Here is a 10,399-nt window from a genome sequence, read left to right as displayed (position 1 = left end):
TTCATGAAAATGCATAGATTGTTCTGGTTGAAATACTTCATGCCCATTTAAACTGAAGGCAAGAATGGACTTGCAGTATTGCAACTGCAACTGTTACTGCAGAGCAAAGCTAAAAGTGGTTGAAAATAGCCTTAAAATGAGTAGCGCTGGGCAACCAGAAAAACAAGGCTTGTTCCTGCTGTCGCTTATAACACATATCTCACTGGTGTTTCAGTGATGAAGAATCTGCTCTTGTCTAAGCCTGGGAGTTTAAATCCTTGTGCACATGAAAGCTACCCAGTAGAACAGGCATTTGTCCATGTGCTGCATATAGCAAAATCACACTGTGATGTGTAACATACAGTACAGATTGCAGTATATACTGTTCGAAGTTTATTTTGAGTCTTCTGCATTTTCATAAGACAAAAAAATATGATCTATATCATCTTACAACATTGGCAGTATGAAACATACACACAGTATGCATTTTGAACTGTAGCATATGTACAGAATGTTCACAATTTAAACAGGAGAAATGTAACTGAGCATCTATCTATCTATCTATCTATCTATCTATCTATCTATCTATCTATCTATCTACCTACCTAGGTTCACTACTGTGGTATTAGGAACCTCTCTGAAATCTTTGGTGTCTTCCAACTGAAAAGCCCTCCAAGCTTATGTTATGAATTCTCCATCCCTCCCCCCCGACCCAGTATATGTATCTGCAAATGCCTTCACCTCTCTCCAGCCTGCAGATGTTTCTAGCAGCTTTCTAAGCATACGAATTACACTTGAATAAATTTGCCAAGGAGCCAATACTACTGTCATGGAACAACAGCAATTACACCCCACCAGTAAGGATAACAACTGGACACAGTTTTATCCAGCTGGAAAATAATGTTATCTTTTCCCAAATATAACAACATTTGCATTCTTTCTCCTCACTTATGACCACGCTGCAGCGAGAGCTCCATAAAGATCTCACGGTAGCTTGAAACTCAAAATCCCTCCAGTTCTTAAGAGTCATTTTTCAACATGAGACCGTATCACTATAAGAGTAGGCTTGCACCTCCCAAAAATGAAATAAATTTCCTCTTCTCTGCTACAGCTATGTTAAAGGACACTGTACAGACTCACCTTCTTTCCCCAGTTAGCTGAGGTGCCAATAGGTACAGATACGTCTTATTATACTTTTAAGTGCGTATGTTACGTGCAAATACCATCCAGCTGCATCTGCACCGAGGTAGCTCACACTATATACAAGACACCAAACTTCAACAGGTTTGGGCTTCTAACTCTGTGAGATTCCTTTACTAGTTGAAGAGAAATTAATCCACCCTCTTAAACTTTTTAAAGGGTTGACACAGAAGAGTACATAGCACTCTTACAGTACTTAGGGCCTTTCAGGTTGTGTTCCCTGTATTTTAAAATAACAGTCTTGCTTGTGGTGTGGTGGGTTCTGGTGTGTGGTGGTGTGTTTTTTCATCTGCAATTGATCTGAGACAGTAACTTAAATACAAACAGTGCAAATTAAAAAATGTTGTTGTAACTTTCTTCACGCCCTCTGCCAGAATCACAGTGATCTTCTGAAGGTTTTGATATTTCAAATAGGGATAAGGGATTGATTACTCTAGCTGCCATAGCTATTTAATTGTATGTGAACACTTACTTCTCAATATGCTGAAGTGAAACACTAAATTGTCACAGCGGAGGTCACTTGTAAAATGAGTAATACTTTACACTGTGTAATGTCTTACACTGAAATGCTAAATTAATGTTAAAGTTCTAAATTACTACTTTTCCAAGAATTAACAGGATTAGTCACTAAGAAACCCCTTGGGATTCCCAAGCTGGGGATTTCAAATACAGTTCCCTTCAAAAAGCCCTACAGTTACGAGTAAAACGTTAGTTTCTCTTATGGTTTCCCTCTGTGCATTGTATTGCACAATAAGGGTGTCTGGTTTTTTGATCTCAGGAGGGACAGCTGATGGTTTTAAGCAGTAGTGACCAGATTCTGAGACACGTTTATGTGAGACGTATTAATTAGATTTTCTCTGATTAATACAGTGACATTTTTGAGTATGTCACTGAAATCAACAGGAACGTTTGAGGAAGAGGACACACGGCGCTGCCAACTGCAAACCCTCTGATGTGAGTCAGGCCTCTAAAACTTATGAAATCTGATAAAGTCAGGAAGGTTTTTTAGCTAAGTCGCTTTTTTATCTGCTAAGATACATTTGGGTCTCTACAATTCAGGCAAAACTTACAGCAGAAAACTAAGTGTTGTACAACTTGTTTCCAAGATGAAAGCAATGCATAAACCGCCAATTATTGTGAAATACAGACTTCGTAACACTGCATACTGCTGAGTAAGGTACGTGAACTTCGGTCTCTCAGCATTCAACAAAGACTCAATTCCAGAAACTGGAGCATCTTACTTCATCTTTCAGTGTGAATTTGCCTTAAATGGTATCTTACATCACAGCAATGTTTCTGAGTGTACCTTGTACCAAATGGCAGCAGAGCTACATCAGGTACTGCTGCCGCTCTGGTATTTTGTTAGCCCCCGGCCCTACCTCGCTGTACCAAACTCTCTGGACCTCTGCCCCACTCCACCCCATCCCGCTTCCTCGAGCTGGGGATCTCCCCGTTGCTTCACGTTTTGGTTTCTCACCTCCTCCCCTCTGTAACACGCCCGAGGGGCTGGCATGGTGGGAGCACAGGGAGGACCGGACCTCACTTCTTCTCACACAGCACAACGTCAAGAGCTGACCTTCGCTATTCGTATCTTGTTTATCCTACCTCAGGTTAAGTTTTATAAAGCTGGAGGGTGCGGGGGGGGTGGGGTGGGGGTGTCGTCTTGCTTTTGAAGCAGGGGACACACTCGGGTGTTTGTACCAAAGCCAAGTAGAGGTCAGATGGCTGCCAGAGCCGCTACCTGCCCAAGCCTGGCACCGTTTGCCCTGGGGACACGCCATCGCCGCTCCGCCACCCGAGGCCGGGTCTGGGGGGGCACCGAGCCCCTCCCGGGGCACGGGAAAGGCAGAAAGGGCTCGGAGGGAACGGGCCGCTTTCCGGGGCGGTGGGGTGACCCCGGGACCACCCGCCTCCGATCTCCGTGCCGGGACCTTTCCGCCGGGCCGGAGTCTTTCCCGGCAAGCCGGAGTCCTGGGCTTCCCCGCCGCCGCCGGGAGGCCGCGGGGGCGGGCGGGCGCGACCCTCCCCGCGCCGGGCGCTCCCCGGGGAGGAGCCGGCCGGGTCGCACCGGGCCCGCTCGCCAAGTCCGGCTCCGAGCAGCCAAACCCAACCCCCTGGGCTCGGGGTGGGCGGGGGAGGGCCGGCCGGCCGGGCGCCTCTCCTGCGAGGGAGCGGGAGGACGGGCAAAACTTTCCTCCCCCGGCGGCGGCGAGGCACCGGCGGCCGCCGAGGCGAGCATGGGCCCCGACGCGCTGCAGCTCGGCACCTACGGCGGGGCGGCCGCCGCCGCCCTGCTCCTCTGGGCCGTGTGCGTGCTCTGCAGGAGGAAAAGGTACCAGGGCGGCGGGGCCGGCGGGGCGCGGGGCGGCCGCCGCATTCCTGCACGGCCGCGCCGGGGGAGCGGGGTTGCGGGGCGGGAGCCGCGCCGCGCATTGGGCCGCGCTTCCCTCCGCCCGCCCCTCCGCGCCGGGAAGCCCTATCAGGGCCCGGCGCCGCCGCGGCGGGGCCTCGGGGGATGGCGGCCCGCGGACCCCTGGGCGAGCGTGGGGGCGGTGGCGGGGCCCCGGGGCGGCCGCTGCTCGGCGGGGCTGCGGCGCCGCGGCCGGGGCGAGGGGGAGACGGGGGCGACGGCGGCGGCTCCTCTGCTGTGGCCGGGGGGGGAGAGGGTGGGGGGCCGCCACTCGCACGTGGGTGCTCGGCGCGCCCGGGGAGGCTGGTCTCGCCTTTCGTAGGTGCGTGGAAGTCCGTGCTCCAAAACGAGGGGTGCGCGACGCCCGTAGCCTGGCCCCGGGCAGTTTGGCCCGACCCTTAGGTTTGCTCCAAACCTCAGTATCGCTTGTGCGCCGATATGGAGCAAAAAAGACCCCGCGCAGCACTTGAGAACCTTCCGGTGGAGTCCAAGGTGCGCAGACCTTGTCTGCTGAGCCAAGGTGGGCAAACGCTGCTGCTGGGCTGCAGCATCGGCCCTCCCCTGCCGCTCTTCTGCGGGATGAGCAGCTGACAGCAGTATAAGCCCCTAGAACGCGGGTCGTGGGCATTTCGGTGACTTTTGTCTGTGTCTCACACGGTGTTGCCATTAGTTTCTTTCAACTGTACGATTTCAACCTTCACAGAACGCAAACGTGTATTTCGGGACACTTTTAGTAGAAGTTGCAGGTTTTGGGGGGAATGGAGCGTTGTCTGGAACTGTTCTTTCTGAATATGCTAACCTTTTCCCGGGTGTTTTTCGCTTGTCTTGCCAATACTTGATGCTCTTCAGTGTCTGTTCCGCAGCTGATGAATAAATGCGTGTAAAGGCTTGGTGGAGGAGGAGTGAAAAAGGGGAGGGATCAGTATTCACTGTATTCGCTTTTTTTTTTTTAAATCACATAATGAAACGCATAGCATTAAATTCAATTCTAAATAGTAAACAGTTACTTTTCCTAATCGTTAAAAGTTATTTCTAGATGGTGTAGACATATAAATGCAAAAAAGAAATTGCACTACTAGCCTCTAAAAAAGAGTCAGAAAGTCAAGTCTGGCAGTTTTTAGACCAATAACCCTAACTTTGGGACCATGTATGGAATAAATCAAATAACAGAGAAAAACAGTGAAAATTCTTGTTTTGATCCCAGAAGGCATCTGGTCACTGGCTGTAAACAGAAATGGATTATTTCCATGATGTCTGTTCTGGAACCATTATTAATGTGATTTGAGTTAGCCCAATCCATCCCTTAAGTGGAAGACATCCATGCCAGTGTTTGAGTGGGGTCATCCCATAAGACAAACTACTTGACATGATAGCTTATATGCGGCTTCATGTTTCAACTCAGTTTACCAAAGGGATAGCTGCTGCTCAAGTGGCCACTCCTCCTGCTCCCTGTTGCTTGTCTGACCCACTGTGAGCTGGTTCTGGGAGCTAAACCAACAGAAAGCTATTTACATTTTTTTGATAGATTTAGTTTCCTGCAAGTTTAGCTCCCTAAAGGAGGTCAGTACAGAAAACAAAAAGGGAACAGTGAGAACATGGTCAGGCCAAATAGGATTAGGTGCCATTTTAGGGCTAGGAGCTGTTATACTGGCTCAGCCTGTCATTAGTAGAAATTCCAGTAGAATTGTAAAAGACTAAATTGTCGAAAATGGAAACAGGCAAAGCTCTCGCTTGTACAGTTTTCAGCCAAATGTGAGTGGTAGGGAAAAAGGATCAAAGAACCCATTTTGAGTTATTTTCATAATCCTTGTGGCTGTAGAGTTTAAGTCAGCTCTTTAAAGTCTGTAGCAAAATTGTTTGGACATTTGTGCCACAACAGAATGATATTATACAGGAGGCCTCAGCAAGAAGGCATACTGTCCTGCCCAAAAACCCAAATGCTGTTTAATAAATTACATCTTTAAATGCTGTGCTGTTTCTCAAAGAAGTGTACTAGTGTGCATGCAAGCAACTAGAAATAAAAAGTGGAAAACCACATCAACTTCTGCCCTGAGCATAAGGTGCTGGTGTTGAAATGCTATCCTGCTCCAGTAAAATATGCAATTAATTTATTTTTTTAGCATAAAGGCAAAAAATAATTGTGCATGGTCTTGAGAGATGCCTGGCAGCAGCCTGGCTGCCTCCAACAGCCATTTCTGATCTGCAGGAAGAAAAGCCGTCCTAAGGGTGCAGTGGATTAAAAAATGGGGGTAAGGTTTAGTTCATGCTCCTCAGATTTGGTGCAAGTTTGTGATCTCCCCTTGCTTATCTGACCCGTTACCTGTTTATCCATCCCCATGCGTCAGATTTCTTCTTTCCCTTTCTTTTAATTGAAGCTAACAATCCCAGCAGCAGGCAGGGCTACCCCCCCGTCAGGAATCCACAAAAACGTTTTGGGAACCTGTTGACCTAGGGGCTGTTGGTCAATTATTGCATGAATAAATACTGAGGTCAAGCTGTACTCCTGCTCATGGATCATACCCATTTGGACAGAAATGCAAACGATTCTGGTTTCATAGAGCTTGCCTATGCTAGAAAAAATGTGGCTACTTCACCTGTGCGTGTGTTTTTATAGAAATTATTATGTTGCCCTAATGTTGTTATGCTTGTACCAGGGTGCAAACTGTGTATGAGGGGATTGTTGTATTTAAGGTACCAGGATAAACTTTACCAGAATAATCAAATTTAACATCTTAACACAGACATGCATGGGTTCCATCAGGATAGCAACAGTACTCAAATGTGTGTATATATAAATGAAGAGTTTAAGTAAGTAAATATATGCCAGTAGGTGCTAACTTGCACTTCAGAGTTCAGTAAGTTTCTTTTGCCAGATGATGCCTCAGTGCTGCTTGACTGAGGCAAAGCACAACCACTGATGTGGTTGTGCTCTGAGAGTCACGGGTCCGGGAGTGTAACAAGGGTTTGTACGTCCCAGAGAACAAAACTCTCCAAATCCTTCCCTGATGTTCCCTAAGCAGATGTTGCAGGATTTCACCTTTCTTGGTGTGAGGTGCTTCTGCTTCCTTTCCTCTCAGGCTGAGTGCTTGTTACTGGAGGAAAAATTTTGTCAGGAGAGGTGTTGTATTGGCTTAATCTGCCATTCCATTTTTCTGTAGAGCAGTTGGTGTAATCTGGCATTATGAGATTTCAGGGTGAGTTCAGTACAGGCTTTCTTATTAAAGTATTTAGATCTACTCTTTGGAGACAGCAAAGAAAGGAAGAGGAATTTCCCTTTGTATAAATGTTTATCATTTGAGTGCTGGTGGCAGTAATAACACAAAGGAAACTAATTGGAGTCTTTGCCAGGTTTCGTATCACAGATGGTGAAGAAACAGAAGTAGAACAAAAGTTTCCTTAATCACAGAAAATTTTATTTTGCGTTAAACTTCAGTGTCAAATGAGACTCAGTGCCTTCTGCGTGCTACAGAAAGATCCCCCTCTTACTGGTTAATGAAGAAAAGCCTATCTATCTAGGCTGTTTGCTGGGGAATGTATTTTCTCCAGAGAGAGCTTCCTTTGTGCCGCCTCACGAAAGTATTTCTGCTATGGCAAAACCTGATGATTTGGAGATTGTACGGATTATTCTCTTTTGTCTTCATAAAATGTCTACATCAGCCCCAGCTTTATTTGTTTTGTTTGTTTATTTTCAAACTGCTTTTCCACTATCTGTGCACAGTCTCATGGAGCAGGAGATGAAGCAATATGTGAAGCCAACTCCTGCATGTCTTCCAGTAGTAATGCTGCCCACATCAGGGAAGGGCCCTCAAGATCATCAGGGGCTGGCTCTGAGTGACTTTTGCAGGTGTGGTACTATTCCACTTTCTTCTGGTTCAAATTGATGCTTATTTTTGGCTGCTAGTGTTTATTGCATGTCCATGACGGAAAATGATCCCAAATTGTAACCAGCAGTTTGGGGGCAAGGCTGGGATGCTTTCTGCCTCCCTCCTTGTGGCGTAGACGCTGCAAATTACCAGGAAGAGGCTCAGTCTGACCACAAATTAAAACCACTGGTTTTGGGGAAGGGAACAGTGGAGAGAAATGGAACAAGGATTATTGCGTCTGTATTTATCCACTGAATTTGGATCCTGCTGTCCTGAGTTTTGCATACAAAGTTTGTCAGATAAAGAAGATACAGACTCAACCTGGAAATACTCATGAGAGGTTTATGTCTGCTTGGAAAGTTAACACACATCCTATGTGAGCTACACCAATGAAGAGGTTTGTAAAAAGTATTCCCTCTGCAACTCTATAGGTTGGTGAGGTTGGTATTTCAATTATTATGAATGGGCTTTGCAGTAAAGATTGCTTGCGAGAAATGATACAATATACACCACATGTAACCTGTGTGGGTTTTACTGTACAGCAGTATAGGAATTCCCATGGTGGGCTAGACGGGGCACGTACGTTCTAATATATTATTTCTGACCTGTTTCTAATGTGTCAGAACATGGTATAAAAAAACCTTAAACAATATGATTGTAGGTTAAAGTCAACATAGGAAGAATTACTTGATAAATTTCTCAGGAAGGATTTTGCTATGGCCTCAGTTACGGATATAAAGCCTTGTTGGAGCAAAGTGTCTTTCATTTTTCTCTTTTATTTTATCCTCTAAAATACCTCCAGTCTATACAATCGCATTCATCTGAGATACTCTTCCAAAAAATTGCTCTCTTGAACCCAGATAGATATTGTTGAGAAGAATATAGATTTCGTCTTTGCCTTCAAGAACATCTTATCCTTCTCTGTGACAAGCTGTGAGCTTGCTAACAGCTCTCTTACCAAGCGAATTGTAGTTCACAAGATGTCATCAGCCTGTCTTTTTTACCACTTCTGCTAATTTAGGCAATATGTTAAGGTAGTTTTCTGTCGGTGGAAACATCAGGAAGGACAGATAGAAGGATACCAGAAAAATCTAGCCTCTCCCTTCTTACCTTGACTTTCCACAGAGGCCTTTTTCTCCATCCCTTTGGTTGAAGTTCTAGGGAGTGCATGCGTTTTCATGACCTCCTTTTGTTTAATGTCATTGTCCACTCTTACTCCACTCTGAAAAGATTAGGACTGAAGACTGAAAGTGTTTAAGGCAGAAAAGTAACAGTTCTGTTTCTTAAGTGGCCTTAAAAAACCTTTCTTTCTCACCATCACACTTGGGTTTTCTGTCAACTGTTCGCTGCTGTGCCAAGATGTGGTGGAAGCTTATTTCTCTGCTTGCTTCTTCTGGCAAGAGCTTAGTGAAGGTCAAATAAAACAAAGTAAGCAAAACCATAGCCTTCTCAAGATGTACAAGACTCAGTTCACTGGCTTTTGGGTTCTCTTGCAGCACTAATAGACCTGGAGAGCCGTTACGTTGTGGGTCTTGCATGATAGTGTGTCTCAAGACAAGTTTTTCTTTCTCTTATTTTTCTTTAGTGCTGCTTCTCATCCTTCTGATATGTAGTCTGGGTATCATGTACATCTTGGGTTCTGCTTCTTACCAAGGCTTTGAAGATGGCACTGAAGATGACACCTCTTTTAGCGGATAATGAACTTTTCCAATAATCTATGATTTACAGTATTCTTTGCTTAAGGTACACTGCCACCTAGCAACAGTTTCCCTTCCCTCCCAGTTTTCTTGACCTACTTTTTGTCCAGGGTCGTTCAGCTTTAGTTTGTACCTGGTCTGGTCTTGAATCCAGAACCCACCAGTAGATGCCATCTGGTAAATGTATGTGTCTGTGTGGTAGAGATATTTTTAGTGGCAGTAAGAACTGCTAGCTTCGGGTTTCTCACTAAAATACAATAGTTTTAATTACAGTGGTTTTTCCTTCCAGTGTTTTTGTGAAAAATGCCTGTAATTTTTATTTATTTTTTTCCTTGAAGTACTTGGGTTTGCTTTTGCTTTTTTCTGTTCATTATTCTTTGGAGGAAATAAAATTAAAGGGCGAGAATTAAAGGGAATTGCTTTCAGATCTTTTTATGATTCCAGTGCAACATGAAGCATGGAGCATCCATCTAGAGCACTATACACAAATGCGCATAGCTTACAGAGAGTACTGAACGGTTAGTAACCCTTCTGCTCCTCCTCCAAGTTGATAGTCCTAAAGGTAGGAGCGAGGAAAACCCAAGCAAATACAGACTGCTTCAGAAATGAGATTCATGCTTACTACTATATTTAGAGGAGGAAAGCACACTAGTTGGCAAATCTGAGCTGAAATGTTACATATAAAGGCTGGTGTGAAGGAAGACACAGAGGGGAAGATCTTAATCCTGGTATCCTCTTAGAGGAGATATTAACTACTTCTCCTTTAAGCTTGATGATGCAATTTGCCACCTAATGTGTTTTAATCATTGGTGATGTAACTAGAGAGCTACTTCATCAGGTGACTGCAGAACAGACTGGAGTCCCGACCCACAGAGTTACCTGGGCCTCAGACTCCCCCAGTGAAGAGTGACTTCTGCGGGATGCAGGGACTTGGATGCTTCCCAAGTTTGCAGTCTTGCCTGGGGACTCTGCCTCAGTTCCCCTACTATATATTGGAGGTCAATGCGGCCTCCTCTTGTTTTACGGATAATGCAGCCAAATTCTTCACAGGGCACACTCATAGTTGCCAGAGAAGATGAAAAGAATTCTTCCATGGTATAACCACTCAACATGTGCTGAGGAACTGTTGCTTGCCCATTCCCTTTCTCCTCTGTGCTGAAGTACAAGATCTAGTTACTGTTTTAAGCCAGAAATGCCACATTTTATCGCAATATTCAGCTAAGCTGTTGGATCATGTCAGCCACTTTAGT

At 45.4% G+C, this 10,399-nt stretch overlaps 1 protein-coding gene across 2 annotated transcripts in view; it reads left to right on the top strand.

The window, feature by feature from the left end:
• Positions 1 to 3,367: 3,367 nt before the first annotated feature.
• CYP7B1 (cytochrome P450 family 7 subfamily B member 1) overlaps positions 3,368 to 10,399 on the top strand; it is a 129,581-nt gene continuing 122,549 nt past the window's right edge. For both annotated transcript variants that reach the window (XM_074882122.1, XM_074882113.1), the window contains exon 1: positions 3,368 to 3,511. Coding sequence is in view for 1 of the 2 variants with exons in the window: in XM_074882113.1 (XP_074738214.1) it covers positions 3,417 to 3,511 (95 nt within the window). In the remaining variant the exon portion in view is untranslated. The remainder of the gene's footprint in view (positions 3,512 to 10,399) is intronic.

This window comes from Strix uralensis, chromosome 1 (assembly GCF_047716275.1).
Source record: "Strix uralensis isolate ZFMK-TIS-50842 chromosome 1, bStrUra1, whole genome shotgun sequence".
In the NCBI taxonomy this organism is placed as follows: Eukaryota; Metazoa; Chordata; class Aves; order Strigiformes; family Strigidae; genus Strix; species Strix uralensis.
This window is presented reverse-complemented; position numbering and strand designations above follow the sequence as displayed.